This window comes from Balaenoptera ricei, chromosome 4 (assembly GCF_028023285.1).
Source record: "Balaenoptera ricei isolate mBalRic1 chromosome 4, mBalRic1.hap2, whole genome shotgun sequence".
Lineage (NCBI taxonomy): Eukaryota > Metazoa > Chordata > Mammalia > Artiodactyla > Balaenopteridae > Balaenoptera > Balaenoptera ricei.
The window spans coordinates 113867140-113885005 of NC_082642.1; the positions used below are offsets into that span (position 1 = coordinate 113867140).

The following is a 17866-nucleotide window of genomic DNA, read 5'->3' on the forward strand; positions in this document are numbered from 1 at the left end:
CATACATTTGAATGTTGCTCTGAAGTTTCCTCAGCACTTTGCACTCATGTCTCATGTGACACTGAATGGAACAGGCAGGTATTCAAGTTAAAGTTCAACACAGCGTTAATAATAGCGAATTTCTGCAGTGCCTTGGGTTATGACTGTCAAAGAAGAGGGCATGCCCTTGTTACTTAAATCTTGAAGGAGGCTTGCATCAGTTCTTGGTTGCAGGGTACAAAATGAGGTGCAGTCTAATGTCCAGCTGGGCGTCTGTTCTTAAGATGCTGGCACTGCTGTTTGTTTGTGGTTCACCGTGTATCTGGGGCAGTGACAAGGCAGAGAAGGAGACCCAGGTTGTGCCTGGGAGGTTTCTTCTCTCAGCCAAGATGTGCACATGAATTTGAAATTATCCAAGAGGGTGGTTTCAGAGTTGCCTGCCAAAGAGTGCTGTCTCCTAATCTGGAGAGCAGCTGCTGGGCACAGGCATGCAAACATACACACAAACACATACACACAGACACACTCATGGAGCCTATACCTGCCTCTACTTGTCTGCTCTGGGCAGATGGCTTCTGGCTTTTGGGTCGCCTCATCCTGCAGCTCAGTACGGTTAGACCCTTTCTTCCGTGGAGACTGGCAAGCTGTGGGGTGAGGGATTCTGCAAGGTCGCCTGTCTTCAGAGTATGAAGGACACTGCCCGGAGAGGGAGGAGGGTTATATTTAGTGTTTGGGCCCAGTCAGTGTTGGGCTCCCCACTGCCTCTCCTCTGCGGAACTGTCAGTGGCCCCTGGTTGCAAGTTCCCCGTGGCTTTGAAGCCCGCAAAACAAAAACTGAGAGAGTGTCCAAAAAAAAAAGAAGAAAACGCTGTTGGTCCCTGGATGCCACTATTGGATTTTGGTGGGGATGAGAAGAGAGGACCACTGGGCGTGATCAAGCAAAGGCACCTGCACGGTAAGGTAAGTGTCCCCATTGCTACTGAGAAGAGGCTTTGGAGATGTTTCTGTGTTATCCAACATCCAGGAACTGCCAACACTGCTCTCCAGGAGCAGGAGCTTCTGGGCATTATGCAAAGGAATAGAGTAAATCTCAGGTGTGATTAAGGGCTTATGAAGGATGATGACTTTTAGACTAATATGAGTAACAGCTGCTTGCAAAATAGAGGAACTATCCTGACAGTAGGTATGTTTTGATAAACTGGTAGGTATGAAAGAAGACCAAAATAAAATCTTAAATTGTTATCCTCTTTAGAGTAAGACAACTGGTCAAAAATTTTTAAAAAATGGTTTGGGCAAATGACTTTTCTTGTTAATAGCTTGATTTTGTAAACTGATGTAAATGATTAATACATAATTTCAAAATCATCAAAAATGTGATAACAATGGAGAAGTATACTGGATAGGCTAGACGGGAAAGGAGAAATTCTCTTTTCATGGAAAGACAGAAGAAACCAGCATCTTAAAATGGCAACTAGAAGTATTCTTTTTTCTTTACTTTTGTTCATATTTCTTTGATGCTAAGATTTGATGAATGAGGGCCAGAAAACAGAAGCACATTTTTGAGGTAGGGTTTTGGAAGGTCTTGGAAGACACCTATAACCCCAAAGAACATGATTGGATATCTATGGCACAACAAATCTCAGTGTCAATGGGAAATAATGCCAGATTGCTGCCAAATGTGATACCAGAGAAAGTTCTGCTCGCTGTACTTGCTCAGTGGGAGTATTAGTCAATGTTTAGGGTGAATGCATAGTTTTGAATACAGATCCCCAATCAAGAGAGATACATGTTCAGCTAAATTTCTTGTGACGTATTCAATCACATATCAACTGATGATCACATATCTTCAATATCTATGCAAGTCTCAGGAAGAACTGCAAGAAAAGCAATACAAATACTGCTTAGTTACATTCACCATGTTTCATGTGTGTATTAGGTTTGTAATAAGGGAGAGCAGGGGGTAGCGTACTACTGGAGAGAACTCTTCCAAACTATGGCAATGTTCCTCTAGACGCAGCTAAAAATGCTTTTCCTATGATGACACGTTCCAATATATCAATCTTCTATCCCTCAAAACCAAATATTCCTGGTAAATATATCTCTACAGTTATCAGTTGATGCTATTATGAAACTCACATTTTACTTAATTAAAAATCAGCATAGGGCTTCCATGGTGGTGCAGTGGTTGAGAATTTGCCTGCCAATGCAGGGGACAGGGGTTCAAGCCCTGGTCTGGGAAGATCCCACATGCCGCGGAGCAACTACGCCCGTGAGCCACAACTACTGAGCCTGCGCGTCTGGAGCCTGTGCTCCGCAACAAGAGAGGCCACGATAGTGAGAGGCCCGCGCACCGCGATGAAGAGTGGCCCCCGCTTGCCGCAACTAGAGAAAGCCCTCGCACAGAAACGAAGACCCAGCACAGCCAAAAATAAAAATTAATTAATTAATTAATTTAAAAAAATCAGCATAAACACTTCAAGAACTCTTTGCTATTGAAAAATAGCAGCAATAATATTCATGGGCTATTTCTACTTCTTTAAGACAAATATGTAGGGCAATTAAGACAGGTCTACTCTTGGAAGAGTTTTTCAGGTAATTTCCCAAAGCAATGTAGAGTTTGGGTTCTTATGATAACCAATGCAAAAATACTCTGTAAAAGTTCTGCGATGAAGGAAAGTATTGATTATAAGCAAAGAAGTGCAAAAAATTTTTTAAAAAAGAGTTTAGCTTCTGTTAAAGTTCATATGTAGTTGTCTTTTTTGCTTAAACTTTTTTGTTATTGAAGTAAAAAATTTGTTAGCCAAGAATTGGTCTCAGGTAGTGGCATTGTCATTGGAGATGGAGATACTTTATTGTGGCTTCAAAATGATGATCCATTTGCCTATTGTATGAGACAGATGTTGTAATGTGCCAAGAGTTTGGCAGGTCCAGGAATAGGGAAAAACAAAAGTAAAGGGCCCTGTATTCTTCAGAATAGAGTCAATGTTATTCCTTGTCTTAACGTAAAGGAAAATTTTCATTACTACTGAAATACATGCCTCGCCTCTTCAGTATGTTACATTAAAAAATATTTAAAGAAAAAAATGTTAGTTGCTTTTATTTGCCTTAGGACAGAACTAGTGGCCACCAGCATTTAATAGCCATTCATACTGAGCACAGAATAACTTTTTTTTGTTTCATTATAATTAGGTAGAACACTTCTATAGTAAAAGGGCTTAATTAGTTTGCTCATTTATTCATTCATTCAACAAATGCTTAGAGTGCCTACTACGTGCTGGGTTACTGGGCATAGAGCAGTGAGTGGGGCAAACGTGGTTTCTACATGCTCTGAGTGTAGAAATCTTCACGGAGGGGCTGATTATTAGTGATTTGAACCTTTATATTGTTCATGTTGTTTACCATGGTATTTTCAACTTTATTTCTAATTAAAAGACCAGAAAAATTTTTTTCCTACTTAATAAAGTTTATTTAGTGTCTGCAAGATAGGGGGACAATTCCAGGGACCAAATAATCAAATAATCGGATTGTAATATACATTTTAGTGCAAATACTTGAGTCTTCTTTGAGGGACGTTGACATTTCTGTTCTAAATACAGATGTCAGACAATAGGCTCACATTCTGATAGTTTGCTCCTTCAGAATTGGGTCGGACAAGAAGTCCCTAAGGAGGACATTAGAGCAAAATTTGTATTATAGCCTCATAGCTATCTGGGGCTCAAATCTGACGAAAGTTCAAGATGTTTCTGTCTAATCTGTCTGACCGGAGGCTACAACCAAAAGAGCGGAACACTGTGTTTCTCATCTTGGTTGAGGAAACTTTGTATAATGGCATCAATCTTAACAACAGTGTCATTTTACACCTAGGAGGTGTCCTACATTGTTTACACAATTCGAATATCCGTCACTCACTTGATCCTAAGGTGACCCGGTGTGATAGGAAAGGCAGGTATTATTCCCTGTTTAGCAGATGGAAAAACTAAGTTTTAGACCTTTAAGGACCAGCCCAGCTAATGTCCTCTCTAATGCACAGTCTCATTAAGTAATTTCTCAAATGAAGGACTAGAAAAATTCTGAGTTTTCAACATAAGCACTCACAGTTCGGACTACTGTTTGAAGGTGGGGGCAGCCAACTGGAAACTGACGATAGGAGAGTTTCAGGCCTCCCCAAACCCTATCCTCTTTCTGCCTCCGTTCCCTTCTACATACTCACCCTACAGTTCTTTCCTATGGCCCTCAAAAATATCAGTTTAGTTTCTAAAAGAGATATAAGCTACTGCTTTTTTCTTCTTTTTAGGAAGGGAATGGGATAGTGTAATAGTATACTCACCTACATGTGAATGCCAATGGAATTTTAAACTGCTGGTTAGTACCAAAAGCCTGGTAACATAAAAAGCTGTCAAATCAGATTAGACCAATTGTCCACCCAGCCCAGATCCTGCTGGGCTGGTAGCATAAGTGGGCCCTTGAGAGAAGCAGTTTATCATGGGTAAGAGAAAATATCAGAGGAAGAAAATTTATATGGGGGAAAATGGTAACCTGAGAGCTCTATCAACTGAGATATATCAGTTAACTGAGAACTATGTCAAGATAGGCAGAGCTGAACAGACCAGTCTTGAGTGAGTGAAGAAGGTCTTCCTGGTGGATTTTAAGGGAGTAAACTGATCTGCTGGCAACTGAGATACTGAAGGTAACAGTGTGTAGGGCACCACTCATAGCTAGTACTGTCTGTTACTACTAGCTATGATCAATCAAATGCACTTTATTTCTTCCTTACATTTTTTTCCTGGAATTTGTTTTGTGCCTATTTAAGGTTTATGGTAATTGTTTGGAGGCTTTTAGCTACTCTTCTCTCAGGGCTTGGAAAGAATGTCTTAGATCTCCCTGACAGATCTAGGGACGATCCTTTGACTAGGAAAGTAGAATTCAGGGGAGGATAGGAGTGTGGATAAAGCAGAGGCTGCTTCTGCGCTTCTTCTAGGAGCTGCTGCTCCAGGCCCTGAAACAGAAAGAGATAGAGGCAGCTGCCTCTGAGCCATGGTATTAAACTGCCAGGTTGGGCCTAGGGACACCAGCTCCTTAGTTTTCAGCTGCTCCAAACATCTTCACACGTAGCTATTTTAAGAACCTTTGCATTTGATCAGGGAGCATGTGGGGTTAAGCCTTGTGTTTTCCATTTCAGTTTTAGATCCTAAGCAGATGCAGTTAGTAGTTCAGAATTTAAAAACTTATTAGTGTATTTCCCCCCAACCAGTGCAAAAATAACTTCATATTGGGGAGAAAAATCATGGAATCGAGATGGAGACTTATTTCTTAAATAAAATTAAAAGAATTTAGAACTTGGATTTTTAAAAAAATCACTAATATTTCCCATCATAATTCTTATTTGGCAAATTTCAGCTAAAAGTATGAAAGAATAAATAAAATCATTTGGCTAGAGTCAGGATAATACATAACTATTTGTGCTAGTGCCCATTAATCTAACCCTATATTCTACTTATTATGCTTGGAATATTGCTGACAAGGACACCTTTGTATATTAGGGACATTTAGGATTGTCTGATGATAGCAAATGGTGATTTACCACTTGAACTTTGACAATCAGAGAAAGGTATCCTCTAAGATACCTCACCACCCTCCCTGAAGAGACAGAGTTGAAACAAGAATGAAGGCAACATAAAACAAAAAATTCTTTCTTTTAAAAGTCTTTTAAGCTAAGTATCTGTAAATTCCTCTAAAATTTATACAGGTCTTCCTTGGTCTGTTGAAATTCTGTATCTCTAATGGTCCACCACACATCTATGAATCTGAACCAGAGCTGCCCAATCTCTTAGTTTAAAAGATACATTTGTACTCTTCAGGAGATTCAACAAAGCAGAAGGGCTGGAATCTGCTGCTTGGATCCAGTTCTGGAAAAATAAAGGAGGTATGGTAACCAATTGTCCAGGTGCACCTGGGACTGAGGGATTTCCCAGGCTTCAGGACTTTCAGTGCTAAAATCAGGACTGTTCTGGGAAAACCAGGGTAGAGGGTCACCCTAAATGGAGAACACATACCTGAAATGATCAAATTATAGAGGCTTATTGCTGTAGAGGACTGGGGTATAGAAACCAAGTACCCAATTCTCAGTCTGGCGCACTGTATACATGGCAGACTCCTTGTTTAGGGAGATGGGGGGAGAAGTTTGGTCACAAGATTCATCTGCTTATGGAGTTTCACCCTTCCTAACACAAGAGAAGACCTGAAGGCACAATAACAAAGTGTCATCTGGAAGCTTGGGAAGTTCAAGTTTCCCAATGAATTGGCCCAGTTTCCCAGGAAAACAACGAAAACGAAGACTCCAAGATTATTCAGGTATTCCATAGTTATATCTTTTGTTTAAGATTTTACAAGGGCAACATATATGTGTTCACACAAATTCAAGGGGAAATAGTGCACAAAGCATACAAGTCCGCTGAACCACTAGAACAGAGTAAGAACAGAATAAGGGCTGTCTGAACTGAATATACCAATATCAAACAAAATCCCAGTTAGAACTAAACCACTAAATGGATGTATTCATTATCATAGATTTTCAGTGAAAAAAAATAAAGAAATTTTAGGGTACTAAAATAAACAAAGGAAAAAGAATCCTTAGAAAATAACTGATACGGTCTGCTCTTCTCATTTCACAGATGAAGAATTGAAGCCTGAGGAAGTTTTCCCAAGGTCTTAGAACTAGTTAGTGGCAGAGAAATATGCCTGTTTTTCTGAGATAGTTAAAAATGATCAACCTACAGAAATTCAATGCTCTACTCTTGTGTAACAATGCCTATCAAAATTGCACTGTCTAATGTAAAAAGCCAACAGGCCAAAAAACCACGCAGAAAATTTCAAGTAGCTGCCTCCAAATATACATAGTTGCCTGATAAATATACAATTACAAGGGAATATCAGCTGATTTTAGTACCAGAGACATTATTGCATGTTCAATATCTGTCAAAACCAACAGGCACCACTGCCGCCCCACCACAGCCTATACTCAATATGGGAGGGTATCACAAAAGAACATGACTCAGGCCATATTTGGAAGGAGCATATACTTGTCCATTTGTTTACTTATTTTTGTAACAAGCAAATGCCAGGCAACCCAATTTTGATCTCAGAATTATATAGCAACATCTAGATAAGGAGTCACGCCGAACCACTAGGACAGAGTGAGGGCTCTCTGAACTGAATATATCAATATCAAACAAAATCCCAGTTAGTACTAAACCAGTAAACGGATGTACTCATTATCATAATGCATAATGCTTAAGAGCATGGATTTTTCCAGATGGCATCATGGGTTTTAATTCTAATTCTGTGTGGTCTTCAAAAAGTTACTTAACCTCTCAAAGTTTAAGTTTCCTCAATCATAAAATGGAGATAATAATTGTACTTGCGTTTTGGGGAACAATAAATGAGAAATATAAAGGGTTAAGTACAGTTAGTGGCAAATAATAAGTGCTCAGTAATCAGGAGATATTATTATCATTATTAATAATACAGAAAACTCCCACCATGGTGTTATCGATTGGGTCTAACAAAATTCAGTCTTGAGAGTGTGGTATGTCAGGCCTTTCTGAGAAGCTGATAAATGTTACAAGACCCAGGATACACACAGACACAAAATTTGGATCCCTTGGACCAAATTAAGAAGTCTTGGGCTAGAAATGTCACCTAGAAACCAAGGGAACTGGCATTTGAATGATGTGCTTTCTTTGGGACCCTAAGAACCACTGCTTTAGACACTATATGCCCCCAGACAGGTGTGAGTTTAAAATGCCAAATCTTGTGGTTTTGGCATAAAAAAAAATCCAGAAAGTTGATTATTAAAAGTAAACCACAAATTTCTTTGACCTATGTTAAATTAAGTAGGAATATCCTTTTCCCTTCCTTGAGATTCTCTAGCTATAAGCAAGTCACTATTATTTTTTTTTTTGCAATTCTTTTGCTCTCTCCTCCCATAAAATTTAGATCGTGTAATGGAAGTTCCATCAAAATGTGATAATTTATGGGCCCACAGCCCAGAGGATTTTGAGGAGACAATGAAATTCCTAATGTGTGCAAATTATTCCAGAATGGGAAATGACTCGTCCTGTGTACCAGTAATTATTTATGTAACAGTACCTTGGGAGAATGTTAATGGTAGAGCATTAAATTACTCCTTTTAAAACAAGGCATTTCCACAGGGTTTTATATCTTCTTTCCTAATTTGGAAAGACAGCATTTGTACACACAAAATAGCAAGTTTTACTATTTTACTGTTAAGTGGTTAGGTCAGGTTTCAGACAGACTGTCCTGATGCATTAATACCTGCCAATTGTGTGGAAGGAAAGCTCCAGTTCAAACCATGACAGAGTTGTGGATCCATCGCTCTTAAAGTCAGCAAAGTAACCAGCAAATTCCAATACCAAAAAAGTGCCAAAAGAGGCCATAATGCCTACTGAAGGGAGAAAAACTTTAGTTTACCTCAAATTCACATGCACTTAGTAATTTCCCCAGATGGCATCATAAAACTGCAATCATGACCAAAATAATCTAAGTTATTTCAGCACGTAATTCTATTATTATGTTCCCATCCACATCTGGATAGTTCATTTGTAAAAGGCAATTTCAGTTGAGAAAAGAACTCAAAAAGTTCAGCTAGGTCTAGTGGAACTAATCTGTATACAAACAAGGAATTTTTTTTAAGCAGTATGGAAGAACATAAAGATTTTCACCTGTACTTGCAGCACTAAAACAGTAGTTCAGCGTGAACTGGTAACTACAAATTTACTTCTCTTGGCTCTGTCACAAAATCCATAAGAACTTAATGCTTTCAGGGCTAGATCAGATACACGTTAGTGGCAAAATGCCCGTCACCATTATAGTGGGGCTTCTGCATTTCAATCCATTGCCCTAGTGACCAGAAAACATTTTCCTTAGTGTTTCCTTTAGCATATTTCTGCTATCTTACTAATTTTCAGCAGTTTTTTTTAAACAGCAAAATAACCTCTGGTATTTTAAAATTTCCAGAAATGTGAAAACATACTATAGGGATCAGAGCCTGGGATTAGTGGAACAGCCAGTGAAACACCACTTGAGCGAATCAGATGGCATTTAACTCATCTAAAGGATTCCAAAGGGAGTTCGCATTCCCAGCAGGAAGGTGAGCAACATGCCCTAGCACAGGCTACAGTACAAGCTTCTGAATCTAAAACTCTCACAAGGACACACGGTTACAGAAGATGATGCCCATGCATGAAGGCAGACCTTTTTTTTTTTTTTAACTAAGAGATCATTCTGTAGGTCTCAACTGCTCTTTGGGTAAAAAGCCAAAGTAGGGCTTCTTGCAACAATCCTCCACCAGGTAGCTCTAGATCCTCTGCCACTGTTTCTCACTATCTCCACTAGAGTCCTTGCCCCAGAGGTCCTACTGTACCTTGCTTAATCCTGAGATTAATAAATCTGTCCAGATGGGAGGACTGTTGAAACAGATCCAGATTAGCAGACTTGCAGAATGGGTGCAGCCTAGACTGGCCTGGAGGAGGAATGAGATTCCACAAAGTCAGACATCATCAACAAGTGTACATCTCTGGTGGTATTCTGCAGTCTGGAAGCATGCACTTCTGCTTGTAATGGTATCCTGACTGTCCCGACTTGTTTCTGTGTCCTTATGATGAATCAATCTCTTCTGATTTACTGAGGTGTCTAGGTCTGATTGTTCCATTAACCCCAGCCTATCACTGACAGTAATTTCATATTTCCTGCATATCTTATGCCTAGCACACATAGATGTGTTATTTAATTGAAACCATAGGAAGTATATTCTGACTGCCTTGGTTTCTAGACTCCCAAGCACAACTCTGTTCACACCAATAAATGAGTCTGATGGCGAGAAGCTACGTGAAAACAAATGACTTCCAAGATAAGTTTTATGTGAGAAAGAGCAAGAAGAGGAAGCTCATTGATTAAAAAGGGTTTTGTTTGTGGAGAAGGTGGGGGGGGGGTGAGAACAGTAGTTAAGTATGGGCTTCTGCAAAGGTAACTAATCTGAAACATCTCCTGGGATTGTATCATCTTGACCTAGCAGTTGTTTTTCTTTCCTACTTTCCAAACTACCTCTGTGTAAGGATTAATGACCTTCCCTCAGCCCATTAACTCAGACCATCATTAATCTCCAGGAAATACCTTGTCAGTATTGCTTAAAGGATACATGAGAAATGCTTTGTTTTACATTAAAAATGGTTAATCGTACAGCTCTTTAACTACCCTTTTCAACGATTACTGAGTCTTCTTGGAATTCCCTTTGCCCCAGAATTTGTTAATATTTTACTCACAGTCTTACTTGTAAGCTGTGAAGTTAAATAGAAATTGCAATTGATCCAAAAGAAATGCCTTCCTGGAGGGTAAACTGAGTTTTCAAAAACACATGTAAAAAAGGATGTTACTAAACTAAATTCCTGTAATTCATATGTGTTTTATGTACTTGGAAACTGAATGTTGCCAACCCCAAATCTACATTATTGGTCAGCTCCAATTATGGGCTATTTCAATTTTAATCTTTGGTTGGAGAATACATTATCTACTAAATCAGCTTTGTAAAAAGTCTAGAAAAATTGATACAGGCATAAATATTTGTGTACTTTTAGAGGAATGTTTATGAGACTTAAACAATACTTGTTAAATGTTCTTGTGGACATGCCAAGAAAAGGCTAAAAGAGTAATAGCTATAGCCAATTATAGCAGGAAAAAAACTCATAAATGAGGTTTCCTATAAACATAAATTATCTCATGAGGAAAAAGTTAGGTAAAGGCAGATATTTTAATAGAAATATTAAGAGTGAAAGCACAGGTGAGGTTTTGGCTGTGACAGAGAGAAGTGATGACAGAAGCAGAAAACATGGAAGGGAAGAAACAAGGATGCCAGTGGCTGGGCAGTGAGCTAGCTATGCTAAAAACGGTGGCTCAGTCTCGGAGGTAAGGGAAAAATAACAGAAGTGACTGTTTTCATCCTCAGTTTTCCTGAATTTCTCTTCCACTTGAGGAGAGTCAGCAAGCTGAGGGCATTGATGTAAATCACCAAAGCAACAGGGCCAAACTCACTGCCATTCCTGAAAAGTGGGAAGAGGCCCTCAACGCAGGCCTTGGTCAGCCAGCTCTGCACTAGATTCTCCTCTGCCTTGGTCACTGTCCTCTGGGTCTTGAGAAGACTGGCCTCTGCTCCAAGCCATTGTTCTTTAAACAAAGCTGTGAACCGCTAACAGTTTTGTTTAAAAGTTTATAAAATGGAAACTACATTGCTACATCTCTCTGGAATATCTCAAACAAAATGTGGTTCAAATTTCTTGTTAAAAAAAGAAGTTCAGAGTTCCTGAATAAACAAAGACAGCCGATGTAGTTAACGGGCTTTGTGTGACCACAGCTATGTCATCTTGGTCTTCTGTCTCTTGCTTCGGGCAGAGGTCAGGGTCCATTCAGCGAAGGGGCCTCCAACCAGTCCAGAAGGTCAGAAGCTGCCTGATCAAGCTTCTGTGCAGTACCCCCTGCAACTTGGCAGGACTGGCGGTGGGGTGGGTAGAGAGGCTACCTTCACTGGAGCCGGCCCTCTCCTACCCAGACACACACAGACAGCAGTGATCTTCATGGCAGGGAAGTGAGAAGCCAGCTCTTTGCAGAGGATGACTGGGAGCCCCAATTTGGTGACTTGGCCTCTGGGCCTATAAGCAAATAAGGGGTACAAATGGACATTTCTACTAATTGAAAACCTCTGCGTTAATGCACCTGATTAAACAAACTATGGGAATCTTGGCAGGGCCCTGCTCATGGCTTTTATTAACAGGGGTTGATCTTTATGTAAAGATCATTGATAATGCCTTGAACACACAGGGTACAAAGATGCTTTTCTTTAGGGTAGACGAGACAGATCCATTTTAGTGCAACAATTTGTTATCTGGACAAACATGCTTATTGCAAAGCCAGGCAGGCCAAACCCAAATGTTTTCCTGTTTAAATTTTCTAGGGGGCATTTTGTAATAGCCACTGGAAGTGACCATTCTAGAACTCCTAAGAACAGTCCATGCCGGCAGCCAACATGCATCTCCCCATCCCAACTTTGGTCCTTCACTGCTTATGCCTCCTTTTTGCTTGACACTCAGAATGATTGCTGTTACCTGCCCGATCAGTACTTCCAACTTTCCAAGGAAGGTCAGATTCAAGATTTGAGGAAAAAACCCCTAAAGACTCTAGATCTTCAGTTACACAGAGGGACTCATGCTTAGAGTAGATTTTGCAAACATTAAAATGGCTATCCTGTCACTGATTTGGTTCCCTGTCAATACCTGCGTAGCAGTTCCCAAAGGAGCGACAGCAGCCTTCAGAAAGGAGCTGCTCTGCTCAGGACTCAGGGTTCCACATGTGTCTTTCTGGCTGGCTCTCCCTGTTCCCTCTGCTCTTGCCATTCTGAGCTTCTGCCATCTCCATGGTCTAAGTGGGCCCCTCTTAAAGGGCCACTTACTCTGCTTATACAGTGAGATTTCTAATCACCAGTTGCTTTTTGAAGACTCCTAGCCTGGGATCACAGAGTGCACAGGAATATAGAAAGGAATCTACAAAGGTCGGGGAAGGTATTTCACAAAATATAGATCTATGCACCCTGGTCAGTTGGTTGGCTCCATTTTTATAGCACTTAGCATCCCGAACCTCAACCACACACATTTTCCTCCTCCACTGGCACCTGCACCACCGTGAGCAGGAGGCATTACATTGCTTTCTCCTTTGAACTACCCTTGCCAATCAGCTCTGCCCTGACAGAGCTTGGACGTAGATGCAAAGGCTATTTTTGATGAGAGGGCTTAGCAACATTCCCTAAAGAGAAAGTATCTCTCCTACACACTCAAAGCATTATAGAACACTTCTTATATAATTTAGTCCCTGATCCCAGAAAAAGGAGAAAGCTGGCTTTGCGAAGTGTCATCTTTGGTGGCCAAGTAAAGAGCTAACAAATTCAGAGGAATCACAGTGTCCTGGGGTTTGTTCTTTCAGTCGAACACTGAGTAGCTACTGAATGCAAAGCACTGTGGGGGGTAGAATTACCAGGTTGGTAGAAGTAGAAAAAAACCTAAAAACTATAAAACAGTGTAGAATATGAAAAATGTCACAACAGAGGTACAGATAAAGTGCTGGCATGATTCAAGGGAAAAAGAAAACCTTCCACCTGTGAAGAAGCAGAAAGATCCAATCTCTTCTGCAAACATTCTATGCAAAGCGCAGGCTTTTAAGGCTACTTCCACTTCTCTTTCCTTATTATCCCCTTTCTGCGGGCATTCCTTTATTCTCTCACTGTCCCAACCCCTCCTGTGATGAACTGGATCAGACGGCACATGTGTTACTTTGAAGGGCATATTTATTTTTACCGCAATCAAGAATTCCAGCGGAAGCACTTAACTGAAAGCAAGGTTGTGAGAGTCATAACTTTTCTTCAGTTACTTACTCATCCTCTGCCTTTTCTTTGCTTCTTCTAACCTGATCTCCCTCACCTGAGGCCACTCTTACCTGGCTGCAGAGCTGGACTGCTACTGTCCTCAAGTATCAAAGATTGCTTCCAGAAAAGTCTCTGGTCCTGGCCTGTGCCCACAGTCAATGTACTACCTTTCTTCAAGGGGCATGGGGAACTGCTGTTTCAGATGTAGCATTAACTGTCCCCTAGTAAAGGAAAGTAGGACATTTAGCTGTGCCAGGATGGTGAGGAAGGAAGAAATATTTTCTTCCCCAGACTCTGTTAAAAAGCTGTCTTGGACAGTAACTGGTAACTGCCGCCTGGGCGAGGCTGATACATGTGTTTGCCTTTCACCGTAGTCTAATGAGAATTCCAGCTTGCACCACACAGCTCCAGAGGTCCCCAAGTACAAAGCGGCCAAGGCACCCCAATATCTGATTGGCTCCCACCCTTCATGCAAGTGAGAGGTCATCCCACAGTTTCTTCTCTGCTCTTCATTATCTGGGCTAAAAGACTGACCACTGACACTCAGGAAGCTAAGCCTCTTCAGACTACCCCACCAGGAGCGGAAGAGTCAGGAAAGGCTGACCCTCTTCGCTAATAGCCTGGGAGAATTCTCCTCAAAGACATCAGAACAACTTCCAACAGCGCTCCCCGGGGACCTGCAGCAAGGCAACCACTAACCTCACTAGGCCTCAACTCTGCCAGAGGTCTCAGTGACTGCAGTCCTCAGAGCCCTGGTGTTTTCAGCCCCCAGCAAAAATGCAAGCATCTCTGGCCAATACTCCGCTCATCTGCTGTATTTTCATTCCCGTATGACTCTGGCCAATACTCCGCTCATCTGCTGTATTTTCATTCCCGTATGACTCTGATTCCTCCCTCGGATTCTTCCCTTATTCTCTGATTTCCCTCCAAATCCCTCCCATGGTGCTCTCTGAATCTTTCTGAAGACATGTGGAGTAGTACAAAAGCACAGCTTTGCAGTCAGGCAGATGTGGGTTCAGAGATTCTAATGTGGACTTGCTGTGTGACCCTAAATGATGCACGTGGCCTCTTTGTACCTTATGCCCTTACTTGTAAAATCCAGATGACAGTAATTAGATTGTAGCATCCTATGAGGACTAAATGTATAAAACAACCAAGTACAGTACCTGGCACATCCTAGGTGCTCAATAACTGACAGCTATTGCTATTATTGGAAGCCCCACATGCTTACCCTTCTCACATACTCTTCTTCCCTCCTCCTGTTCCACCTGTTGTCCAGCTCTTCCTGCAGGACTTACACCCTTTCAGCCCCTCAAGTGAAGTCTGTTCATACTCCCATAGCCCAAGCCCTAAGCCTGGCTTCACAGTGCTGCTTCCAGGCCATTCCTTGCCATTTTCATATCACCAGCCAGCCCCCTCCCTGGAGGCTCATGTCATCTGCCCATGCCACACTCGTCCAATCCCCAGTTCTGCCACCTACTGACTTTTCGTCATCATTCCACCTATTTAATAAGGACTTTGCCAACTGGGTTAAACTTTTTTCCTCTTAATTCCCTCCCCATTGTGGGTAGCCTCAACTTGAACATAGATGATCTTTACAACAGTGTGTCTTCAGAGTTTCTCAACTCCAAAAGCAGTTTGCACATTCCATCTCAGCAATCCAGTTCCACAGCTATACCTGGAATGTTCTACCTCTGCACACCTATGATGCTTTACTGTACTTAAGTGGTTCCCATGTCTGTCTCTCCTTGGTGAACTGTTAGTTCCTCACCAATAGAGATCACATCTTATTTGATTATTTTATCCTTATCCTTAGGACAGTGTCTGGTACAGAGTAGGTGTTTAATAAATATTTATGGAATGAATAACATGGTATATTTGTACAGTTTTTTAGAGCTTATGATATGCTTCTCTATCCATTATCTTATTTGATTATAGCTTTAGGAAGGCAGAAACATTATACAATTCTCCTGTATAAATATGGAAATGAGGCTCAGAAGAACAAATGACTTACTCAAGGTTACATGGTTAGACCACAACAAATACCTCTATATCACCTAGAGGCCAGCTGGGGCTTTTCCTACTATCTCAGCAATAAGAATAGCCCTGTTCTTCCTTGCCTTCCTTACCCTGTGTATTTGTTTCTTTTGAAAACTTCAGAGAAAATTTTGAAAGATGATAGCTTATTCATCTTGTGTACATATGAATAGTTCTGAGAGGAACATGCATCTCTGTGCTCCCGACCGTCTCCTGCCTTCAAACTGTACATTAAACTCTCGGGATCTTCTTAAAAGAATTATGTAATGTTATATTTCATTGCCCCAGTGTGAACAATAACATGATAAATGTTCAGTCTATTACCAACATTATGTAGATTTCAAAACTAGAAAATACAGAAACCCAATCTTGCATTCTCGGATTAATTCAATCCTGGATTTAAGCTTCCCGATAAAGCCCACAAAATGACAACTCAAAACTCCTCTGGGTTACCAATGAAAAATGATCATTGGCAGAAATTTGAAAACTCTCTTTTAATATATAAAGATGAGCTCTGCAGTTGGCAAAGCAAAAACGGCTTCCTGAACCACTCTACTACGCCACATCCCATACACAGCTGAATCCAATAAATTCTTAACTGAAATCTGATTTACAATCCCAAACCGTGAAGTATCTAGTTTCAGGTAGTGAATGAAAAGTCTTTCTTATCTGGGTCATTTGCTATCTTTAAAGTGTTTTCCTAGTTTAAGGAAGCCATTTTAAAAAAGGGATTATAGCTAACGGTTTCTTTTCACGGTAAGTTTCCACTCCTGTATACGGCAATGATTTTTACGAAATTCAACCTTCCTTAGGAAGGTACTGCTGTGCCAGACACTGAGAGGGATACAAAATATGTACAGTACTTGCACACTGAAAACTACAAAATGCTGATTAAAGACATCAAAGATCTAGATAAATAGAGATACATACTGTGTTCACAGATTGGGATGCTTAACACAGCAAACATGTCGATTTGCCCCCAGTTGATACACAGGTTTAATGCAATTCCGACCAAAATTTCTGCACATTTTTTTTTTTTGTAGATATAGACCAGATAATTCTAAAATTTACATGGGAAGGTAAAGAAAGTAGAAAGCTAAAACAATGTTGAATGAGAAGAAAAAGGGGGGAGGTATCAGTGTACCTAATTTCAAGATTTATATAGCTATAGTAATCAAGACTGTGTATTGGTGCAGGGATAGACACATAGATCAATGGAACAGAACAGGGAATCCAGAAATAGACTCATGTAAATATGCCTGACTGATTTTTGACAAAGGTGTAAAAGCAATTCAACAACAACAACAACAAAAAGATAAGCCTTTTCAACAAATGGTCTTGGAGCAATGGGACATCCAGAGGAAAAAAAATGAACCTCAACCTAAGTCTACCACCTTACACAAAAAATTAATCAAAATGGATCATGGACTTAAATATAAAACATACATCTGTAAAACTCTTAGGAAAAACAATAAGAGAAAATCTTTGGTATCTAGGACTAGACAAAGAGTTCCTACACTTGATACCAAAAGCACAGTCCATAAAAGCAAACACGGATACATCAGATTTAATCAAAATGAAAAACTTCTGCTCTGTGAAAAACCCCTTTCAGAGGATGAAAAGAATCTTGAGATTGAAAAAAAAAAAAATTGCAAACCACACATATAACAAAGGACCACTGTCTAGAATATATAAAGAATCCTCAAAATTTAACAGTAAAAAATCATACAATCCCATTAGAAAATGGGCAAAAGACATGAACAGACATTTCATCAAAGTGGATAGACAGATGGCAAATAGGCACATGAAAAGATATGCTACATCATTAATCATTAGGGAAATGCAAATTAAAACCAGAATGAGGTATCGCTACACACCAATCAGAATGGCTAAAATTACAAAATAGTGACAACAACAAATGCTGGTGAGGAGTCAGAGAAACTAGATCACTCCCATTGCTGGTGTGAATGTAAATTGGTATAGCCACTCTGGAAAACAGTTTGGCAGTTTCTTAAAACTAAAATATGGCCCAGCAATTGTACTTCTGGGCATTTATCCCAGAGAAATGAAAACTTAGGTTCACACTACAAGTTATACACAAACGTTTATGGCAGCTTCATTTGCAACAGCCAAAAACTGGAAACAATGCAAATGTCCTTCAAAGGTGAGTATACCCGTGCCATAGAATACTACTCAGCAAATAAAAGGAACAAACTATCTAGACACAAAACAACCTAGATAAATCTCCAGAAGATTATGCTGGGTGGAAAAAGGCAATCTCAAAAGGTTATATACTATATGATTACATTTATATAACATTCTTGAAATAATAAAATTATAGAAATGCACAAGAGAATACTGGTTGCT

At 40.2% G+C, this 17866-nt stretch overlaps 2 protein-coding genes across 11 annotated transcripts in view; one reads left to right on the forward strand and one right to left on the reverse strand.

Annotated features, from left to right (window-relative positions):
• Window positions 1–17866, reverse strand: part of CMSS1 (cms1 ribosomal small subunit homolog) — a 393286-nt gene that overhangs the window by 80012 nt on the left and 295408 nt on the right. The window contains exon 1 of one of the 5 annotated variants that reach the window (XM_059921300.1): window positions 521–684. The exons of the other annotated variants lie outside the window; for them this stretch is intronic. Coding sequence (XP_059777283.1) covers window positions 521–575 — 55 coding nt within the window. The 5' untranslated portion in view covers window positions 576–684. Of the gene's footprint in view, window positions 1–520; window positions 685–17866 lie in introns of those variants that run through there. 5 annotated transcript variants of the gene reach the window in all.
• Window positions 487–17866, forward strand: part of FILIP1L (filamin A interacting protein 1 like) — a 306240-nt gene continuing 288860 nt past the window's right edge. For 4 of the 6 annotated variants that reach the window (XM_059921292.1, XM_059921291.1, XM_059921295.1 and 1 more), the window contains exon 1: window positions 487–939. The gene's annotated coding sequence lies outside the window, so the exon portion shown is untranslated. The remainder of the gene's footprint in view (window positions 940–17866) is intronic. The other 2 variants (XM_059921293.1, XM_059921294.1) reach the window with 1 other exon arrangement.